Genomic DNA, 23209 nt, shown 5'->3' with positions numbered 1-23209 from the left:
CCCGGTGTACACCCTGTTTCTGATGGGCAGGAGTGGTGTCTGTCCCAACATGGAGCTGTTGACACCAATCCTCCACCTGGGTTCCCGGGTCATTATCCTCGACTTCGTCTGATGAGGTTAAGGACTCCGCCGTGTGTATGGAGTTGTTATCTACTGTGTACAGTTTGGCAACAGTGGCGTAGCGTTGTAATCTAATCTCGTCCTCCCCATAGTTTAGGAGGCGTACAGGCACCCTCCCATTGCGTACATCCACTGCCCCTCTAGCAGTCAAGAGTGTAGGTCTATGCTCCGAGCTAAGGGGCTCTACTACCGCCTGGTAGCTCCGTCCTTTGAGACCTATTGCTGCTCTACACCAAATCAGCATTTCACTCATTGGGGGGATCACAATGGGTATTGGGTCTGTCACCCGTACATTACCAATTTTACCACCTGATAGCTTTACCTGTTGCTGGTATATAAGGGCTCGGATCTCTTTCTGGAGCACCCTCCTCTGCCCTGATCTGGCGGTGTCAGCCATCTGTTGGAGCAAGAACAACATTTCTCCCAAACAGTTACTAACAATATTTGTGCCAAGTACCATATACAAGTCTGTATCATCAGGATTAGTCTCTACTACAATTAGTGGCTGGTCCTTCAGTTCCACTCTTCCCACCTTTCCTGCCACATCCTTAACCCTGACTAGGTTAAGGGGGAGGCCATTAGAGGCATACACGGAAAGGTTTGGATCTGGCGTGTGAAGTTCATCTATGGACCAGAACCTTTTGTAGAGGACATCAGGCATGATGGCTACCTGAGATCCTGTGTCCAGCAGGGCAGGTGTCGCGATGCCGTTCAGCACAATGGACAGGAAAGGTCTTCCTCCCACGAACCGGCGGTACCAATTTGATGGGCCTGGTTGGTCTACTCCTGGGTGTCGGCCCTCGGCCCCAGGGTTTCCTCGTTTAAAGGGCAAGTCCGTGTGGTGTGGCCTGCCTTCTGGCAGCGATAGCAGATGAGCTCTCCCGGAGGGCGACGTAGGTCGTGGGTCCTCCCACGGGGTGGCGTTGTCCTCCTACGGGGTGGCGTTGTCCTCCTTCTTCTTCTCATCCAGGGGACATCCTCAGGGCTGTCGGCTAGCAGGATCCTTCCTTCCGGCTCAGGCTCCGTCTGTAGCTGCAGGGTGCTCATGACAGTGGCCAGGGTTTTAGTTAGCTGGCGCACTTCAGAGCGTAGGCTGTCCAGCTCGCTAGAGGGCACTGTTTGCATCCTTGTTTCGGCTGTTAGTGAAGGAGCGGCAGGTGCTGCAGACACTGGGGTGGCCCCACCCTGGTAACGCTGGATAGCAGTATCTGTGGTCTCCAGGGGCTGCAGGCACTTTATAGCCATGTCCTTAAGGGTGTCAAAGGTGGCATCTGGATGGTCTAAGGCCCACCACCGTACAGTTCTGCTCTCCTCCTGGGACTTCAACCCCCGGATAAACTGTTCCATCAGCATTTTATTCTCATCTTGTATACTGGCTGGACTAACCTGTTTCAGGGCCCACAGGGCTTCCTGTAAGTGCCAGGCATAGTCCCGGATACTGTCCTCAGTTTTCTGGACACAATGGTAGAACCTCATCCTGAGATCTGTCTCGGTGCGGCTTTCAAACACAGTCTGTAGTCTCTTAAAGATGATGGATACTGATTCCTGGTCTGCGGTTGGCCAGGTTTCAACCTCCCGCTCTGCGGCACCAGTCAATTGTCCCAAAACTACAGCAGCTCTCTGTTTGCCAGTCAAAGAATACATATCTAGCACACTGCATATTCTTCTCTTGAATCTGGACAGGGTGTCCGGTTTGCCGTTATACTGGGGGAGCCACTTCGCTCCAGGGATATACGGCAGGGCCATAGGTAATAACGGGGTCGCGACCTCTGTTGGTGGAGCGGTCGCTCCGGCCTGTGCAGCGCCGGGCGCAAGTTGGGCATCAGGAGCGTTAACCGGTGCTCCGCCGATTTGCTGGTCGTCGGCCATTGTTGCGCCCCCTAGTGAACCGGAGCCTACCTTCTTCAACAGGTAGGCCGCAGCTCCGCGGGCGACGGTCATCTTTCAGCACCTTGCGTCGCTCGCGTCTGACGTCAGAGCGTCCTCTGGCTCCTTCCAGGACCTGACGCTTCCTGGTTCGACGTCAGGGGCGGGGCGTGTCTTAGGCTTTGCGCGCTTTAGCAATTACGCCTCCCAGGTTCCCGCGATTACGTCCCTCTTCTTCCCGCGCTGCAGCACGATAATGGCTGGGTTCCTCACTGCAGTTTAACACACAATTCAGTTCAATAAAGGCGCACAGTACCCGGTCACAACGGGCACGCAATCCTGTTCGTGACGCCAAAACATGACGCGCCCCCAGGCCCGTGGGGTACTCGGCAGCCGGGCCTCTGGTTGCCGGGGGATATCACGGTGGCTGGCCTGGTCCGTGACCCTGGGCGGTCATTGAAAAGGGGAAACTTCTATTATATGGGGTTTTTGGGATTATTCGTGACGCCACCTGTGGAATGCAGTTATGGGGTGCCGCGGCTACGGGGTGCCGCCGCTGCGGGGCAGTCCTCTGAGGCAGATGGTAGGGCAGCTTGTGATGGAATGGCTCCCCACAGGTGGAGCGGGCCTCAGGGCAGTGTGGGGGATGTATTGGATGGTGGTGCAGGGGAGAGACGGCAGGTCGGTCCCGGAGGAAGGATGGACACTCACACAGGGGTAAGCTTCAGTACCTTTACTGGTGATGCTGCTGGCACGGTCCAGGGTACTCCAGGTGAAGGGCGCACTTCTGGACTCTCCCCAGTGAGCGGGTATAGGGCCTCCTGATCCGTTGCTTTATTCTCTAAGCTTCTGGCCTGCCTGGAGCTGGGCCTAGCTTGGTTACTGTCTCTCTCTGCAACTGCTGACCTGGTGGTAGGGCCTTCTCTTTGGAGATCACTCTCCCTGGATGCTGGGACCTCCGTGACTCCTAGCCCTGGTACTTTAGTCAGTGTTTGGTGAACCTGGGACCTGTAGTCCTCCAGGGATTCCGGTGATTCCTACTGGGTGTAAAGGGTCCCTGCAGGCGCGGACCCGGTGTCCGGTATATATATCGGGGTGAGGCTGGTATGCTCCTCTGCCCCCTCACTACTTTTTCCTTCTCCTCTCACCTTCGGCCCACTCAAGGCCCTCACTAGGCTTCCACACGTGCTGTAGGCCTTGGCTCGCCTAAGCACAGCAGCCAGCTTTCTGCTTTCTTCACTGCTCTCTGAGCTTCAGCACACTGTCAGCTCACTCTGAGCTCTGTCCCTCTCTGTGTCTCAGCAGGAACTCCACTAAGCTGCCTAGCTCCACCCTCTCTATATATGTCCCTAACGGGCTCCCTCTGCTGGTCTGAGGTGGTAGGGTGGAGGTGTGTGAATGTGTGAGGGCCTCTTGTGGAGAAATCCATCCATGCACCCTTCTGGGTTCTGTGGCACCACTGCGCAGCAGGATCCACACCATCATATCAGTGACAGCCACAGTGCCATCATATCAGTGACAGCCACAGTGCCATCATGTCAGTGTCAGCCACAGTGCCATCATATCAGTGACAGCCACAGTGCCATCATATCAGTGACAGCCATAGTGCCATCATATCAGTGACAGCCACAATGCCATCATGTCAGTGACAGCCACAGTGCCATCATATCAGTGACAGCCACAGTGCCATCATATCAGTAACAGCCATAGCGCCATCATATTAGTTTTTACATGATGCCCAAACCGGTGCAGCGTGAATCAGACACCAGCTCTTTTTCATATCAACCAAAAATTCTTTACTCAGACACTGCAGGTTTTCTGAGTAAAACATTTAAAACCCAGATGGGGACCATGCGGCTCAGGAGCATGCGGCTCAGGAGCATGCGGCTCGGGTGACTAGTCCAAGAGGCCAGTCCCCGGCAGCTTCTCCCGAGCCTGCTTCTATTGAGTTACAGGTTTTCTCAATGAATGTGTTAATGGAGAGACCCGTCACTCAAGAGGAGCAGGGCAGGGAGAATCTTCCGAGGACCGGTCTCTTGGACGAGGTTGCAGTCATGACACCATTGTACAGTGACTTCTGCTCCTCTACACTGAATATGTCGTATTTAATATCAGCTTTCTTCCCCCAGGCCAAGAGCGATTTGGGAACATGACCAGGGTCTACTACAGAGAAGCCGTAGGGGCATTCATCGTCTTTGATGTTACGAGGCCGGCGACCTTTGAGGCTGTAACAAAGTGGAAAGAGGATTTAGACTCAAAATTGACTCTCTCTAATGGCTTGCCAGTTTCTGCGGTTCTGCTAGCCAACAAATGTGACCAGGGCAAGGATGGCTTGAAAAACAACTGCAGCAAAATGGACCAATTCTGCAAGGAGCACGGCTTTGTCGGATGGTTCGAAACTTCAGCAAAGGTACATGCCTTCGAAAAGGTGCTCCATAAAAGCTGCGCTCATCATCTATTTCGTTGCATCATGTCATGCCCCAAATAGAATTTGCAGAATTTACCACTTTCCATAGCTGCTTTTCTTTGGGCTGGTCTGCTAGTGGGGTGGTCCTCTCCTAGAAGAGCCCAATAAACGTGGGATGTAAGAAAAGGCCAGACTGACTATTTAGAGGTGTCCAACACACCCTTGGTCAATTAGAGCAAAAGTTAAAGTTTAAAGGGGTTTTCCAATATCAAAATTAAACCCTGTAGTTATACTTTAAATAACCCCCTAATGACCTCTAGTGTATTTTTTTGGAAGGTCCTTAACCAAAGTGGTGTAACTAGAGTCCCATGGGCCCCGATCAAAGATTTGGACCTGAGTCCCCACCTCCATGTTGGTCAGATGTAAGGGCTTTTGTAATGTTCTAGATCCTATAAAGACATACGTGTAATAGTGCCTCCATTTTGACACCTTCCTGTAACCATGCCCCCTGTACTGGGCCCCTTCATGTAACAATGTCCCCCATCCTGGTATAATGTCATCCATGATGGATCCCTTCCTGGTATAATGACCCCATTCTAATATAATGACCCCATCCTGGACCCTTTTTACTATAATGACCCCCATCATAGGCCTCTTCCTGGTATAATAACTCCCATCCTGGAACCCATTCTGGTATAATGACAACCATCCTGGGCGCCTTCCTGGTATAATGACCCCCATTCTGGTATAATGATCCCCCAATCCTGGGTGCCTTTCTGTTATAGTGACCTCCAGGACTCAACCCTGGTATAATGACCCCATTCCTGGGCCTCTTCCAGGTATAATGACCCCCATCCTGTACTCCATTCTAGTATAATGACCCCCATCCTGAACTCCACTCTGGTATAGTGACCTCCATCCTGTGTCCCTTCCTGGTAGAATGACTCCTATCCAGGACTCAACCCTGGTATAATGACCCCATTCCTGGGCCTCTTCCTGGTATAATGACCCCCATCCTGTACTCCATTCTGTTATAATGACCCCCATCCTGGACCCTATTCTGGTATAATGACCTCTGTCCTGGATCCCATTCTGGTATAATGACCTCTGTCCTGGGCCCCTTTCTGGTATACATGTCCTCCATCCTGGGCCCCTTCGTGGAATAATGTCCTCCATCCTGGACCCCTTCCTGGTATAATGATCCACATCCTAGACCCCATTCTTGTAAAATGACCCCCATACTGGGCCCTTTCCTGGTATAATGACCTATATAATAAAACTGGAACCTGTCATGTCTGATATGGATCCTTGCACCACAAAATGACTGTTCAAACCAAGTATAGGCGCTTGGTGCACCATGGCAGCCAATCATTAATATAGACCTTCCCATCTGCTTGTTTTCCCTCTATCTCCACCCTCCCTTCTTCTTTGATTGACAGCTATAGCTTCATAGAGATAGAAAAGGGGGAGACAGAGGGAAAACAAGCAGGTGGAAAAGTGTATATTAATGATTGGCTGCCATGGTGCACCAAGCGCCTATACTTGGTTTGAACAGTCATTCTCTGCTTATTGAGTCCCTTTAACCTATAGATATAGGGTTAATATGCAGGTTAATAGCATTATGAAGGTTCCCAGCTGCTGTACTGAAAGTGCGGCAACTGGGAGAAAATGTATTTATTTATTCCTGGGAGCCACCGGCTTTCAGTCATTTTCAGTCACTGCTCACAGCACTGAGAGCGGCAGCGGTAACCACACCCCGACACTGACTGACAGCCGGGTCTGTACTGATGTACTGTTGACCTGGCTGTCAGTCAGTGGCAGAGTGTGGTTACAGCTGCCGCTCTCAGTGCTGTGAGTGGTGATTGAAAATGACTGAAAGTCGGCGGCTACCAGGAAAAATAAAGCTCCTTTTCTCCCAGGTGACACACTTTCAGTATGGCAGGAAGGCACATTCCTAACACTATTAACCTGCAGAATAACTCTATATCTAGAGACTGCCTCTCTATTCTACATAGGCTTGTTTTAGGATTCACTCTCTCAGGCCACTGGAAACATAAATCCAATCATGATTTGTAGAAAGTTGTGCATGATGACGATGGAGCTGTGCTGTTGATCTCACATTGAGACTTATGGGATGGATTTATCTAACCAAAACTTTTCTTGAGCAATTTGCAAAAAAAAAATAATAATTTTAGAGCAATTCGGTCACTTCTAATGGCTCCTTCTTCATAAAGCGTTGCTGGAAATGTGCGCTGTCGGGAGGGTGCAGGTTTCCCCATCAGCTGAGTTATTATTTTATAAGACATTTTCCTGCCATGATCTTCACTCTCTTTAAAAAAAAACAAGAAATCATCATTAAATCACATTTTACCTTCTCAGACCACCAGGGAAGTTATAAACCCCTTCAATGCTCTAGACCACCAGGGAAGTTATAAACCCCTTCAATGCTCTAGACCACCAGGGAAGTTATAAACCCCTTCAATGCTCTAGACCACCAGGGAAGTTATAAACCTCTTCAATGCTCTAGACCACCAGGGAAGTTATAAACCCCTTCAATGCTCTAGACCACCAGGGAAGTTATAAACCCCTTCAATGCTCTAGACCACCAGGGAAGTTATAAACCCCTTCAATGCTCTAGACCACCAGGGAAGTTATAAACCCCTTCAATGCTCTAGACCACCAGGAAAGTTATAAACCCCTTCAATGCTCTAGACCACCAGGGATGTTATAATCCCCTTTAATGCTCTAGATCACCAGGGATGTTATAAACCCCTTCAATGCTCTAGGCCACCAGGGATGTTATAAACCCCTTCAATGCTCTAGACCACCAGGGATGTTATAAACCCCTTCAATGCTCTAGATCACCAGGGATGTTATAAACCCCTTCAATGCTCTAGGCCACCAGGGATGTTATAAACCCCTTCAATGCTCTAGACCACCAGGGATGTTATAAACCCCTTCAATGCTCTAGACCACCAGGGATGTTATAAACCCCTTCAATGCTCTAGACCACCAGGGATGTTATAAACCCCTTCAATGCTCTAGACCACCGGGGATGTTATAAACCCCTTCAATGCTCTAGATCACCAGGGATGTTATAATCCCCTTCAATGCTCTAGACCACCAGGGATGTTATAAACCCCTTCAATGCTCTAGACCACCAGGGATGTTATAATCCCCTTCAATGCTCTAGACCACCAGGAAAGTTATAAACCCCTTCAATGCTCTAGACCACCAGGAAAGTTATAAACCCCTTCAATGCTCTAGACCACCAGGGATGTTATAATCCCCTTCAATGCTCTAGATCACCAGGGATGTTATAAACCCCTTCAATGCTCTAGGCCACCAGGGATGTTATAAACCCCTTCAATGCTCTAGACCACCAGGGATGTTATAAACCCCTTCAATGCTCTAGACCACCGGGGATGTTATAAACCCCTTCAATGCTCTAGACCACCAGGGATGTTATGATTCACCCTATAAAGAGGTTTTCCAGGCTTATCATATTGATGTCTTATCCATTGGATAGGTCACATTACATGAGATTAGTGGGGGCCCCAAAACCCAGGGTCTCCACCAATCCGCTGTTTTCAGCTTACAGGTATAAACACCAGATAGAGCCAAACAGCACAGTCTCATAACAAGGAATGGGCACTACACGGTGAACAGCTCTGTTATATTCTGGTTCCCTTCACTGTTTACATCTGACCGCGGATCAATGGGGGTGTCGAATATTGGACCCCCACTGATCTGATATTAATGACCTATTGTAAGAATACGTAATTAGTATGAAAATTTTGGTAAACTCCATTAAAGGATGAATCGTAACATCCCTGGTGGTCTAGGGTGCTGAAGGGGTTTATTGTCCAACTAGGTAAAAAGTTGTTTGAATGCAAGAATCATCTGTATGAGCATGTAGGTCATAGAAAGTTTAATAAAATGATACCTTGATATCTGCGATCCGATGTCTTATTCCAGAGAGATCCACATTTTTCTTAATATGTTAATGAGCTCTTAGGATCTATGGGCCGGACATAGATCCCTGAGAATCTGTTATTTTAATTGAAAGGGGGCGTTAGCAGTGTGAGACATGTAGATCAGGACAGCAGACTGTCAGTCATTACTTACTTTTTTTTCCCTGTTCTGTGGATGTTGACTCAATATAAGACAAGAACAATACAACAGTAGTTTAGTTTGTGTTTGTTTGTTTGTTTACTATTAATCAATGCAAAAATACAGATAATTCCCAGGGGTTAAATGGTACGAGTAAGGAGGCGCTGGCAGGCTAGTCAATTTGCAGCAGCGAATTTGGGAGACACAAACCACTATGTGTCAATGAGTGAAAATATCAGATTAACAAGTAGTAATTCGCGCTTGGGTAGAAGGATACAGACTCAGAGACGAGGTTTAAAAGTTAGAAGTTAAAAGTGAGTCTTTATTAGGATATCAAGACATAAAATATAAATATAAAAAAGAGGGGGGGGAGCAGTGGCTTAAAAATTGATAAAAATAGGGGGTTTTAAATCTAAGAAACACACACTGTGGTGTGTATAGCGGAGCAGTTGTCCTGAGGATACAATATTGCTGGGTTCAAATAGATCCTCTGTGTGGCTCAGAGTTGGAGGACCTGTAGGGAGAAGGAGTGCGGGGTTAAGATATTTTAAGAAGTGTTCATTGAGGGTTTTTTTTTTTTATTTGATATGAATGCAATTTTACCTGATCAGATGGGTCGAGGTGATCGGGTGGGTTGTCTCAGGCGGTCCTCAGGTTAATGCCTATGGTATTACGGTACAATGTAGAGGCCTTAGTACCTGTATATGAGGTCGTGCTCTTGGGTCCAATTTGTGGATCAAGTGGTAGAGATGCGACCTACTGAGGGGTTATTTTGACCTGCTCAATGGCTTGGTTCCAATGGAGGTGGTACCTACGAAGGATAGCAGGTGGATAAGTGAGACCAGTGAGATGGTGATTAGTTGAGTATACTGGTCTGAAATTGGGGGAAGATGGAGGTTACCTTACTTCCGTCGTGCCTGGGTATGTTGTGGTTTGGTTGTTTATGGCCCAGAAGGATCTGGTATTGTAATTGCCGTAGGGTCCCACATGTTTGTTTTTAGTGCATTAGTGTTCACCTGTAAATGGGAGTACAATATTGAGATTTGGGCAGAGATGAGGCCCGGGAGGAATAAGTGGTTATCGATTACCTGGGTTGCTTGGTATTATCCTGATATATTCCTGATGAAGCAGTAGTGAGCTGGTGGTGGCCTATAGCCTCTGGTCCAGTATGGCCAATGGGGCACGGAAGTGGATGGTAATGTCTTAGAGAGGTCGCCCCTGTATAGAGGTAGGTAGTTCTGGGGAGAGGTCAAGGAATTATCTGTCAGAGGGAGACGGTGTGGCGTACAGTATACTCACAGTTAAGTGGCCTTACGTCTGAGTCTGTATCCCTCTACCCAAGCGCGAATTACTACTTGTTAATTCCCAGGGGTTCACTTACTTTTTCTTGCAACTCGAAAAAAAAAAAAGCAAAGCAAAAAAAAATAAAGTAAAATATGACAAATATGGATCTGACCTGCATTTTTCAGCTTTTATTTTATCCCTGGTACTGATTTGTGATGAGCAGAAACTTTTTCACACTCTTACCCTGACCCCTTTCACTGCACACAAAATTGCTTTGTCCCAAATTTTCCGCCCAATTTACTATTTCAGTTTCCATGGTTGAATTAATTTAGTAATAACAAAGTTCCAAACATATTTTTAGCCATCAATTAGTTCAGAGCCAGTAACTGGAATAGTCAATTACCAGCTCCGCTCAGAATCGGGGAGGAGGGCTCCGTGTTAAAGGTTCTGCTCATAGATCACTCACAACAAAAACATAAAATTAACACAAACGTCTCCTTGTCAGATGGATCGTGAGCATCGGCCGATTCTCCATGGGGTCTATAATACACTTATTCATACACTGGCGTGCGTGCTGATTTTATGCATTTGCTCTGATACACACTGCTTAGAATACCAGACTAAAAATAGGTAAAGTTCATAAAAAGATGAAACACGTTAAACAATGAGGGATTAAATGTGCAAATTGAGAAAAAAAAAATTGACATCTGTCAAATTTGTATTTCCAAAAAATAAGCTATGCTCCTTTTCAAAACACAAAGTTTTTTGTAAGACGCACCCCTTTGGAAGGCTGTTCCTATATAGCTGCGTATAAATGGCCTCTCTCCATATAGTACATTATGACGGTATGTACTATATGCACCCACATTGAATGATGTGTCCTCTGCCCTTTTAAAAGGGAATCTGTCAATATTGACCCCTTAAAGATCCTTGTCACATGAGGTTGAATAAGAAGCCAAACCAGAAAGTCCATTTGCAGACAAGTGTTCCAGGCTGTTTGCCCCTGATCAGGACTGATTTGGCTGGGCGAGAGACCTCCGACAAGGAGTGTAAGGGTGTAGATAGACGGCCGTAGTTCTCGTGTGAGGATCACACTGCAGTACACGGACTGGCCCGGCTCCTCTCCTGACCTGAGCGTGAAGGCATCATGTATTCCTATGCAGCTGTCATGCTCCGGTCAGGAGAGCCAACGGTCAGTCCTAGCATTGCCATGCGATCCTCACACGAGAGCCAATGGTCAGTCCTAGCATTGCCATGCGATCCTCACACGAGAAATACGGCCGCCCGTCTGCCCCCTAGGGGGAAAAGTTTCTTCTTGTGGTGATTGCCAAGTTAGTGTAAGGAGATTTAAAAGTCATGCAATGCTCCTCTAAGTGACTGCAGACATGTGAATGTTCACAGGATTCTCCGGCGCTGGCTCAGGGATCGGAGTCGGTCATGTGACCACAAGTATGTGATCTGCCACATCACGACTAGACAGGCACATCTAGTCGACACATGACCATATGTATGCAAATCGCTTACTTGCAGCCACGCGCCGGGCAGCTCCCAGCATTGGCACCGGAGAATCCTGACATCACACACTGTGAGGATTCACAAGTCTGCTGTCACTTAGAGTAACTGCAGACTTGTACCTCGAGCCTGGACAACCCCTTAAAGGCTGGCCCTGCCTGTATAGTACCAAAAGCCTCTGTAAACTCTCACATATTCTGTTTTTGGTTTGGTTGTCCTGAAAGTGGGAAGAATTTATGAAGAATGGCCAAAATTGGGAGTTTTGGGGGATTTAAATGTTGGCCTATACGGTAGATGCAGGTTGAGTGGCACAATAAAGTGTTCCTCTTGTTTTAGGTTTCTTCAGTATGAGCTGCCATGTGTGCACATGAGGACTAAGACTAAGACTACATGCGCTACGTAAGCAACAGCGCCAGCAGAGTGCCCGCTTATAAACTGTGCCAATGAATTGCTCTATATTTATTTTTCTTTCATTTATTTTACTCCCTTATATAGTGCCATTAATTCCACAGAGCTTTACAGACATTATCAGCACTGTCCCCATTGGGACTCACAATCTACACAATAATGCCATCATATATAGTGATGAGCAAGCACTAAAATGCTCGGGTACTCGTTGCTCGAGTCGAGCAAATTGGAATGCTCGAGTGCTCTGTCCGAGTAACGAGCCCAATGTAAGTCTATCGGAAACTCAAGAATTTTTCCAGCGCCCCCCTCCCCCCGGCGGTCTGCAGAGGGCCTAAAAATTGCCCAAATCAATGGGAACAGTGCTCAAATGACATGGGAACAGCATGGGGAAGACCCCTGGAACCATTTCTGACTCCCAGATCACTGCTGTCAACAACGTTGTCAGAGTATTACACCACTTTTACGGACTCACAATAAAACATACAAAAACAAAAAACAAAATGGATTTTCCTGGGAAAAATGTTAAGCAACATCCTTTCCAGTGTAATGACTTATATATAAATATATAAAGCAAAATAAATATACAAAAATAAAAATGCTCCTCCACACCTTGTGCTATGTTCACATGTAGCGTTTTTGATGCTTTTCTTGCACTTTTGCTTTGCTTTCAATGGTGAAAAATACATTCACCGGTAATTGGAATTTTAACATTTTACTACCTTATCTGGCCATGTGGTGTGTGAGACATGATCAGACACATCCTGTTTCATTTATGAAGGAGGGACTCTGAAAGTCACAAAGACAATTTTTATAGTGCCATCAGGTGACCCTTACTACTCTTAAAGAGCCAGCAGTCAATCTTCACTATTGTTAGAGGGCCATCATCCGGCTATTCTTTGTTGTTCCCATTATTAAAGAGTGGGTCTCCTATACTGTTATTGCGCATGCAGTGACTGCAAGGGCTGCCAAAATTTTGGACGCACCTCAATACTCCTTTGAAGAGACATAGAGGAGGGCCTCAGTAAAAAAAATGTTCCCATTATAAATGAGTGGGTCTCCCATAGTGGTAATGCCCATGCAGTGACTGCAAGGGCTGCCAAAATTTAGGAAAAACCCCAATAACAATTAATAGACACATAGAGGTGGGCCTCAGTAAGGAGTACAACATCTTCCCATTAGAAAGGAGCGAGTCTGCTATACATCTACCGGGTATGCAATGAGTACAACGGCTGCCAAAATTTAGCAAAAAACCCAATAACAATTTAAAGACACAAAGAGGTGGGCCTCGGTAATGACATGTTCCCATTAGAAAGGAGTGGGTCTCCCATACTGTTCTTGCATATGCAGTGACTGTAACTGCTACCAAAAATTTGGAGGCACTCCAATGCCCCTTGCAAGAGATGTAGAGGAGGGCCTCCTGAAAAGAATGTTCCCATTATTAGGAAGTTGGTCTCCCATACTGTTTGCCTATGCAGTGAATGCAGTGGCTGCCAAAAGTTTGGACACACTCCAATGCCCCTTGCAAGAGATGTAGAGGAGGGCCTACTGAAAACAATGTTCCCATTATTAGGAAATGGGTCTCCCATACTGTTTGCCTATGCAGTGAATGCAACGGCTGCCAAAAATTTGGAGGCACTCCAATGCCCCTTGCAAGAGAGATGTAGAGGAGGGCCTTCTGAAAACAATGCTCCCATTATTAGGAAGTGGGTCTCCCATACTGTTTGCCTATGCAGTGAAAGCAACGGCTGCCAAAAATTTGGAGGCACTCCAATGCCCCTTGCAAGAGAGATGTAGAGGAGGGCCTTCTGAAAACAATGCTCCCATTATTAGGAAGTGGGTCTCCCATACTGTTTGCCTATGCAGTGAAAGCCTTGGCTGCCAATATTTTGGAGGCACTCCAATGCCCCTTGCAAGAGACATAGAGGAGCTGATATGGTAGATATGGTGGTGAATAATATGGTGATGGAGGATGAGGAGAAGAAGGAGAACAAGAGCAAATAGACAAAATCAGGAAGCGTAGACCCATGTCTGGGTGTGAAGAGGTGCATGCGAATAGACCTCCCAAAAAAAAGACCCTGGATTTGAGTTTGTTACACTGCTATCATTCGGTGGTGTTGAGAAGTCTGGCCCAATCCAGCCCTTGTTCATTTTTATAAGAGTCAGCCTGTCAGCATTTTTAGTTGACAAGCGGATGCGCTTATCAGTTATAATTCCACCAGCGGCACTAAAAACCTGCTCTGATAAAACGCTGGCGGCAGGACAGGCCAGGACCTCCAAGGCGTAGAGAGCCAGTTCATTCCACGTATCCAGCTTGGATACCCAATAATTATAAGGCACAGTGGAATCACGGAGGATGTTGGTATGGTTGGCAATGTACTCCCTCAGCATCTTCACAAACTTTTCCCTCCTTGTGAGAGTACCCCCCGCATCAGGGCCTGTGCGATGGGAGGGTCTGAGAAAACTGTCCCAGAACTTTGACAGTGTTCCCCTGCCTCTGCTCGATTGAAGTTGTGTCTCTCTCGCCTGTACTCCTTGGTTGTCCAACGAAGTGTGCACTCTGCCGCCAGCGTTTTCAGATGGGAATTTTTTTAATAATTCCACAACAAGGGCCTTCTGGTACAGCCCCATTTTATTAGGCCAGTCCGCCACGGGAATAAGAGATATAAAGTTCTCCTTGCAGCGTGGGTCTAGAAGTGTCACCAACCAGTAATGACTGTCACCCAAAATTTGGAAAACGCGAGGGTCACAGGAAAGGCAGCGTAACATACACTCAGCCATGTGTGCCAGACTACTAACAGGCAAGACTTCCGTGTCCTCACCAAGAGGATGACTGACCATGCTCTCCTCCTCCTCCCTGTCCTCAGACCATTCACGCTGAACAGACAGTATGACAGTTGTGCAGGTAGTACCATCTATAGAGCAGGAAACTAGCTCATGTTCTTCCTCCTCCTCTTCCTCATTGTCACCCAATCCACGTTGCTCTACATATACATTAGTGCCAGTGGGGTGCTACCTTATAATCTGTGCCAACCAAGTGCTCTACATATACATTAGTGCCAGTGGGGTGCTACCTTATAATCTGTGCAGACCTAGTCCTCTACATATACATTAGAGCCAGCGGGGTGCTACCTTATAATCTGTACCAACCTAGTGCTCTACATATACTTTAGTGCCAGCGCGGTGCTACCTTATAATCTATGCCAACCTAGTGCTTTACATATACATTAGTGCCAACGGGGTGCTACCTTATAATCTGTGCCAATTTAGTGCTCTACATATACATTAGTGCCAGCGGGGTGCTACCTTATAATCTTTGTCAACCTAGTGCTCTACATATACATTAGTGCCAACGGGGTGCTACCTTATAATCTGTGCCAATTTAGTGCTCTACATATACATTAGTGCCAGCGGGGTGCTACCTTATAATCTGTGCCAGCCAAGTGCTTTACATGTACATTAGTGCCAGTAGAGTGCCCCCAATAATCACAAACATTGAAGAGTGCCACCTTCAGTCTGTGCTGATTAATTGCATAACTAATCTTTGATTGAAGCTCCATTTTTTTCTGATACAAAGCTCCAAATCTCCAGCTTCCCTTGTTAAATGTTTAGTTTTGTTTGCCTGTAATTACCACTAGGGGGAGCTCACTGATACATACTTATACATATGAAGCCGGCTCACCCTAGAGGTCATTTCAGGAGTCCCGCAGATCTGGGGGGATATTCTATATGTGCTATACAATAACGCCCCCTCTCACATCCCAGCATTAGCGTCCTTTATTCCCCGCCGCTCGTCCATGGAGCCGGGTTTCATGTTTCTGCTTGCAGTAGTCTCCCCATATTTAAGCCCGGCATTTATGAAGTGCGGGGCTATTGATTTCACATTCAGCTGCTGATTACAATGTACTGTAAATTTAGCCATGAATTACAGCACAGTTATTTACCAGCTAGCGGGATTCATCAGAAGAAAGAGCCAGAAAACAATGGTTGCTATAAAAATCCTCCCTATTGTTCCAGGCGCTAATGTAACGAGTGACGGAAGTATTTCTGGTCTAACAGGCGCTCACAGAACTCAGAACAAAGATGTAAGTCTAAAGCCCAAGAATGTGCCGAACACTGTCCCATTGAGGCGCGATTCTCATAAAGCTCGCCCCTTTTCAGCTCCGGTGAAGGGATTGTCCTATGGGAAATATTCCTAAATGATCTACTTCCCCTAATCAATACAGCCCGGACTCATCATATGTGGGATTTTTTTTTAAGTCACTTTCCTTTTTAGTTTTGTGTCATTAGTTTCCGATTTCGGCGCCAAAATGGCTCACGCCATTCATGAATTTGATGAAAGTCGAAAATGGACTTTTTTTTCTTGCCTTAAAGTTGCAGTTTGGCACCAAAAATTTGCAACATTTGCACCAAAATTTTGCCATACTCAAAATTACACCAGGATGTGACTGGAGTGGAGTTGCGCCATATTTTGTAACTTTTTTTTTTTAAAAGGATGCAAATGGTAAATCAGGCAAAAATATCTGGAATCAAAAAACTCAGCCAGCAAAGTGCAAAAAAAACCCCAAAACAAACAGGAGAGCCTGTATGAAAGACTTCGACAGAGGTGCAAATAGGATAATGAATTGGACGCAATAAAAAAAAGCCAACAATGCACAAAACTAAACAAAATCAGGCACAAAGGCAAATGAATCAGGGTCTTGCAGCATGCTAGTAAAACCATCTAGAGGCTGCAATTCACATCACAACCACTGGGTGGCCACATAGAAACAGTCACATATAGCAGAAACCTCTCCAGACAGAGTATCACAGAATCACGTGTTATTTTCTAAGTTGGTCTTGCTGCATCATTCCTCACGCTGAGCCAAAAAGAAAGGTAATGTAGGTCACTTCAGAAGGTCCTGAGGTCAGCAAATTACTAGGTCACTTCAGAAGGTCCTGAGGTCAGCAAATTACTATGAACCTACCCCAAAAAAGTGGAAAACAGGTGCTTTATGTGAAATTGGTCCGAAAAACTAAAGCATTATTAACATGTCACCAAAAGAGCCCAGATGTTTTCTTCCTTTGTCTGCCAGTTATTATACCAACTTCTTCTTCTCCGTGTAGTTGGTTTCAGGCTAGAAGCTAAAGAAGAGCAGCCATTTACAACAGCTATGGAGCCATCATGTAGTCACCGAGTCACCCAGGCTCTAAAGAAACGCACAGCCCCTGTTTTCTTTCCCCCTCTCTTGACCATGTGAACCATTATCAGCTAGAAAGATATATATTGATAGCTGCTGTTCACAGCGATGTACATAGAACAGATGGATCCCATAGGAAAAAAATCATAATGCGTCCCCTATTATGGTACTGATTCTGCTCGTTTTTCCTATTCCATGACCCCTATACTTGCTTATAATTTAGCTGTTCTCTTTGCCCAATAGGAAAGGAGATATTACTGTTCAAGGTTGGACCCTCCTCCGAGGAGCCTGAGAATCAGGGGCATAACAATAATGGATGCAGGGGTTCTGTTTCCCCCAAGCCATGTGGCCTCAGGGGTCAATAAAATTGAAGACCAATGTTTTTTGAGGGTCATGTTGAATATTTTACATTGAGACAAATGAGCTTTAAGATGTGCCACTGACCATAGTAGATATCTAAGTATCCTCTATAGTACATTAAATGCACATTTGGTAATAGCTAATAGGTTAACAATTTCCTACTGTTTTGTGTATATGATGCGCCCCCTGGGCGGTGCCGGGCCGGTCATTGCTAGGGGAGATGTCACAGTGGAGGTGACCCGGTCCGTGACCCAGGGCGGTCAATAAAAGGGGATTTTATAGTTTTTGTATTTAATGTTCGTGACGCCACCTGTGGTATGTGGCTGTATGGAGCCGCCGCTGCGGAGCTGGTCCTCTGGAGCTGTTGGTAATGCAGCAGAGTTGGTTCAGCTCTCCACAGGTAGAGCTAAGCTCCAGTGCGGTGCGGTGATGGTTAATGATGAAGTAACTGTGGTGGTGCAGTGTGGTGCAGGGGATGATGGTGCAGCAATAATTCACAGAGACAGTGGAGTGCAGTCGTCAGGGTTTACTCACGATTATCACGTTGCTCCTGGTTACAACTGCCGTTCATAACCACCCACGTCGTCCGGTGTTTACTCAAGGACGGGTTCAGCAATCCCTCAGGTAATTCAAGAGCACTTAGCGGGACCCCTTTCCGTGTGCCTCTCCTGGTCGTCTTCCCTGCGCTGGCTCTCACCCTCCTGCCCTGCGCCTCGCAAACAGTGTCCCAAGCCGGTAACCTCAGATCTTGGCGGGCAACCTGGAGTTCCCTGGATCCTTTTTGGCGATTAATTGCGGCTGTAGCAATTACACCCTGGAAATGTAGAAGCCTCCGGTTTCTAGCTGAACGTTGCAATTCTCACTAGTTAGGGGCCGGTCCCCTCTGCAGCCTGATCCTTCCACTCCTGGTAGATTCGGGCGTACGGGTGGCCTCCAGCACTTCCCGTACCCCTAGGATCCCCTCACTTCTTCTGGAGCCTTCCTTCCTGCTCCTCTCCTCTCTTCAGTCAGTCTCACCTCCTGGGCCTCTCTCACTCAGGCCCGCTCCTCCTGAGCAGAGCCCCTGCTTCCACTACTTCTCCTCTCAGACTGATCTGCACTGAACTCAACTCCCAAGATGGCTTCCCCTTTTTATATCCTCCTTCTCAAGTGCTCCCCTGATCTGCTTCCTCCACCCACTACATGGTTCCCCCTCTCTTGGTTCCCCCTACTCCAGCCAGGGACAGGGCTGAGCAGCGCAGCAGTGCATCTTGCCCCTCCTGCCGGTCTGGAGTAGTGTAGTGTTGGATGCAGGTGTTTGGGTCCTGGGCAGTACTCCATCCTTACCTGAGAGAAGGAGATGCCACACCTCTGGGTGAGATGCAGTACCTCTGTGGTGACTGAACCCGAAGGGGCGCCACATATACTGCTCTTAGACAGATCAATGTGTCTCCATGGTTACAGACTACAAACAGACCCTGTGTAGTCTGATACTGCAGTCATGTGATCCTCCCTTCCAACTGCCTCATCTTGTAGATGAAAGCGGTATTCCCATCTCCAAGATCCTATCACAATATGTAGTAGATGTAATAATAATAATATTAGCAAATACCTTCAATTAGAAATGCAGTTTAGTTCTTCTGATTTGCTATGTCTCTTTCCTCATGTGCAGGACCTTAGGTATCCATGGTTATGACCACTAGCCACTAGCTAACTAACTGTCACTATATCAGTGTCCGTAACCATGGATACCTAAGGTCTGCAATGCCTGCACATGAGGAAATAGACATAGCTAATCAGAATAACTATACTACATTTCTAATTGGAGGTGTCTGCTAATATTATTATTATTACTACACCTACTGCATATCGGGATAGGATCTTGGAGACAGGAATACCCCTTTAACAAGAAATACCTATACAGGAAATACAATGTTGTGATGCATTGTGGGAGATATATGCCAAATATAGCATATACAGTATATAGTGCAGTAATATAGACAAGAACTGCATCTCCTACAATGCAACGCAGCAAAACGCAGCCCATCGATTCGAAAAGATTTTGAGAAGCATCTAGCATAATTCTGAATGCAGCTTTAGATGTGACTAGAGCAAAACCCATAAGAATATAGATGCAATGATTGCAGAAGACATAGGGCCACATTGGCTAGTGCTGAACACCTGCAGAAGATCAGGTGCCCCGCACCGGGAACACAGACATCTCTGAGGTCTACCTAAACCCTTGTGATATTTCGGGAGCCAGAACTATTTTCAGCCATGAATTCCTAATCTCCCGTTAGCCGTGTAACACGCTGTTAAGCGTCGGCTTCTGATTGGCTGTTTGCATTAATTCGATTTTCAGAGCACTCTGAAAATGATATGTTTTAGAGCTGTGGAATCTGGGAGCCTCAAAGTGCCTCCTGTGATGTGTCCATAGTGCCCAGGACATGGGCGAAATTCAGGCAAATTAGTCTTTTATCCACTCCTTTTTTGCACTGAGTTAAGATCATGCCTTAAGTTTACATGCAGTCCTATGTAAAGCCATAGATGATGTAGTAAATTTGCATTCAGACCTAGGAAACACTGATGTGTTTTGGCAAATTACAAAAGCCATGCTGATCCATTCAGCTCTGGGCATTTTACATAAAGCAGCTCTGCTAAGTGTGATCTCTTTATCAGATCAGGTAGTATGATTCATGCAAACAACAGAAACAACGTATCTGTGCTCAAAGTGGAACTCAGGTCCCACTAATATCACTTCTATACAGTGTAAAATAATAACAGTGCCATACATAGTCCAATAACAATGAAATACAGTCCCCAAAAATACCACTGCCATACAGTGAATAACAGTGAAATACATTTACCACTAATATCACTTCTATACGGTGCCCATTAATGTCTCTGCCAAGCAGTGCCCAAAAATACCTGCGCAATACAGTTCTCACTAATATTACTTCTATATGGTGCCCAATAGTGATGAGCGAGCATACTCGTCACTGCTCGGTACGCGCTTGAGCATCTCACTGCTCCAGATGCTCGGCTCTCTTCGAGTATTTCCGGGTTACTCGGGCAGGAACTCGGGTCCCCTCCCTGCATGTTTGGCGCTCTTTAGAGAGCCAATGAACATGCAGGGATTGTCTGCCACTCATTGTAATGCCATAGCCATGTTGGTTGTGGCATTACAGTGATTGGCTGGTCGCACAGCATCATCAGGTGTATATAAGACCGGGCGCCGCCATGCTCGTCACAGTCACTCCGGAAACAGGCAGAGCAGGGAGAGGTGCTGCTGTGTGAGGGATAGAATTGGTGGTGTAATAGTTAAGTATAGGTCTGGACCACATATTGCTCATGCTGATCCTCCTTCCTCCCACCATGCAGAGTGCCCGGAGACAACTTATCCCACACTTGGACACTCCAAAGAGCCGTTCACTTTTCCATTTATAGATTCGGGCCTCTCGCCCGGCCAGCTTCAAGCGGGGCAAGAGGAGAACGCATGTAGTGATGCCCAAATATTGGAGCAGCCACGGTCATACGAAGGCGACGGTGGGAAAGTGCAATTACTGTCGCAAGAAGTTGATAATGATGAGACACAATGGACAGAAAGTCAGGAGGAGGACCAGGGTGCGGAAGTGGAAGACGAGGTGGTGGATGATATAGTAACTTACCCAACCTGGCAGGAGGACATGCAGAGCGAGGACAGCAGAACACAGGGGGAGGGAGGCAGAGCACCCCAACAGGCAGGAAGAAGCAGTGTGGTGGCCGCAGACACAAGGCGGGCAACTGTTCCCCTGAACATGAACACAACAGAAGTTGCCAGTTCAACTGTTCTTCACGAGTCTGGTTGTTTTTTAAAGACTCTGCCGATAACCCCAAAAAGGCCATTTGCACCACCTGCCAGGCAAGCATCAGCAGGGGCAGCAAAACTACGCTGCCCACCAATATCACTTCTATACGGTGCCCACTAATATCACTTCTATACGGTGCCCACTAATATCACTTTGATATGGTACCCACTAATATCACTTCTATACGGTGCCCACTAATATCACTTCTATACGGTGCCCACTAATATCACTTCTATACGGTGCCCACTAATATCACTTTGATATGGTACCCACTAATATCACTTCTATACGGTGCCCACTAATATCAATTCGATGCGGTGCCCACTAATTTCACTTCTATACGGTGCCCACTAATATCACTTCTATACGGTGCCCACTAATATCACTTCTATACGGTGCCCACTAATATCACTTTGATATGGTACCCACTAATATCACTTCTATACGGTGCCCACTAATATCAATTCGATGCGGTGCCCACTAATATCACTTCTATACGGTGCCCACTAATATCACTTTGATACGGTGCCCGCTAATATCACTTCTATACGATGCCCACTAATATCGCTTGGATACGCTGCCCACTAACATCACTTCTATACGGTTCCCACTAATATCACTTCTATACGTTGCCCACTAATATTAGTGCCATACAGTGCCAAACAATAACAACACTGAAATCCATTTACCACTAATGTCACTGCCAGGCAGCATACTGCTAGCAAGCAATACTGCCACACCATGCCCAATAAATAGTGCCGTATACTACAAAGTCAAATAATAACAGTGCAGTATAATGCCCAATAATAATAGTGGAATACAGTGCTGAGTAATTAAAATGACTTCACGTGCCCAATAAAAAATAGTGCTACACCATATCTATTACTATTACTGCTATACAGTGCCTCAAAAGCTATTTTTTTTATGACAACCTCAGCTCTACTCTCGGGAATGAATTGTTAATATTTTATGTTCCAATACCTTTAGGCTCCGCTTGTTAAGTATGGACTTCCCCTTTAACTGGATCATTCATTTTCGAACATGTCAATATTTGGAAAGATATTTGAACTTTTTTTTTTTATTGTTTTTTTAATTGTTTTTTATTTATTTTTTGTTGCAGGAAAACATAAACATTGACGAGGCCTCGCGGTGTCTGGTGAAGCACATTATCGCCAGCGAAAGCGACCTAATGCAATCGGTGGAGCCGGACGTCGTAAAACCTCAAATGAATTCCTCAAAAATAGCTAGTTGTTCTGCTTGCTTTAAGTTCTAATATATATTATTATTTTTTTTTTATTATTTTTCTGTTGCTTTGGTTCAGTTGTCAAATAAAATCCAACAAGCGTGTTGTGGTGGCGGAAACAAATCCTTCTGATGACTCATTTCTCGTAGGGAATGTTACGCCATGTATCAAGGTCGCCTCTTGTCATTTCTCAAGACGCCGAACACCATTCTATAAGAGAGTTTTATGTTTACAAGTCGGAATCCGAGAAAAGTCTCGGCATGTAATAAACTTTATAGCAAGGATTGATTAACAAAAAAGTCGAAAACAAACCAGAAAATGGTTCTTTAAGCGCCATCTGCAGGATAAAATAAGGTATTGCACCGTTTGAACAAGGTTTCTACGCAGGGCATTATCATGCATCTTTAACAAAAAGCACAAACTAATACTTAAAGGGGTTGTCTCGGCTTCCAAAATGGGTAAAGTTGTAAAAACAAGCAACTTTGTAATTTACCTTTTATGTAAAATCCTCTCCATTCTCAAAAATGGAGAATTTTTAATTTGATAGATTACTGTTCATTTCCTAAGTTACCGGCCACCTCTGCACTCTTGCAGAGGTAGTCTATTTCCTAGGTGAGTAACGTAGCACTTACAAACTCTTTTTTATGCAGCTTGCAAGCGCGTCTCTGAAGTTGGACGGATCTCTGTGCAATCATGAGCAGCTCCTGAAGATGGAAATAGTGACTAACCCTTTAAAGGGGTTGTCCGTAACTTTAGCATTGATGACCTATACTTAGGATAGGTCATCAATGTCTGACTGGTGGGAGTGCGATATCTGGCTCCCCTGCCGATCAGCTGTTCCTGGGGTCGGCATTGATCGGAACTGCTCAGTTGCGGATCTGCACAACTCCGT

At 46.2% G+C, this 23209-nt stretch overlaps 1 protein-coding gene across 1 annotated transcript in view; it reads left to right on the top strand.

Moving 5' to 3' along the window:
- Positions 1–22440, top strand: part of RAB38 (RAB38, member RAS oncogene family) — an 84691-nt gene extending 62251 nt beyond the window's left edge. Inside the window, exons 2-3 of the mRNA XM_073669626.1 lie at positions 4116–4396; positions 22195–22440. Of these exons, the coding sequence (XP_073525727.1) occupies positions 4116–4396; positions 22195–22347 (434 nt within the window). The 3' untranslated portion in view covers positions 22348–22440. The remainder of the gene's footprint in view (positions 1–4115; positions 4397–22194) is intronic.
- The last annotated feature ends 769 nt before the right edge of the window (positions 22441–23209 follow it).

Source organism: Phyllobates terribilis, unplaced genomic scaffold, assembly GCF_046119375.1.
Source record: "Phyllobates terribilis strain yellow unplaced genomic scaffold, ASM4611937v1 Scaffold_2__4_contigs__length_985480577, whole genome shotgun sequence".
In the NCBI taxonomy this organism is placed as follows: Eukaryota; Metazoa; Chordata; class Amphibia; order Anura; family Dendrobatidae; genus Phyllobates; species Phyllobates terribilis.
Note: the sequence above shows the minus strand (reverse complement) of the source record. Positions and strands in the feature narration are given on the sequence as shown.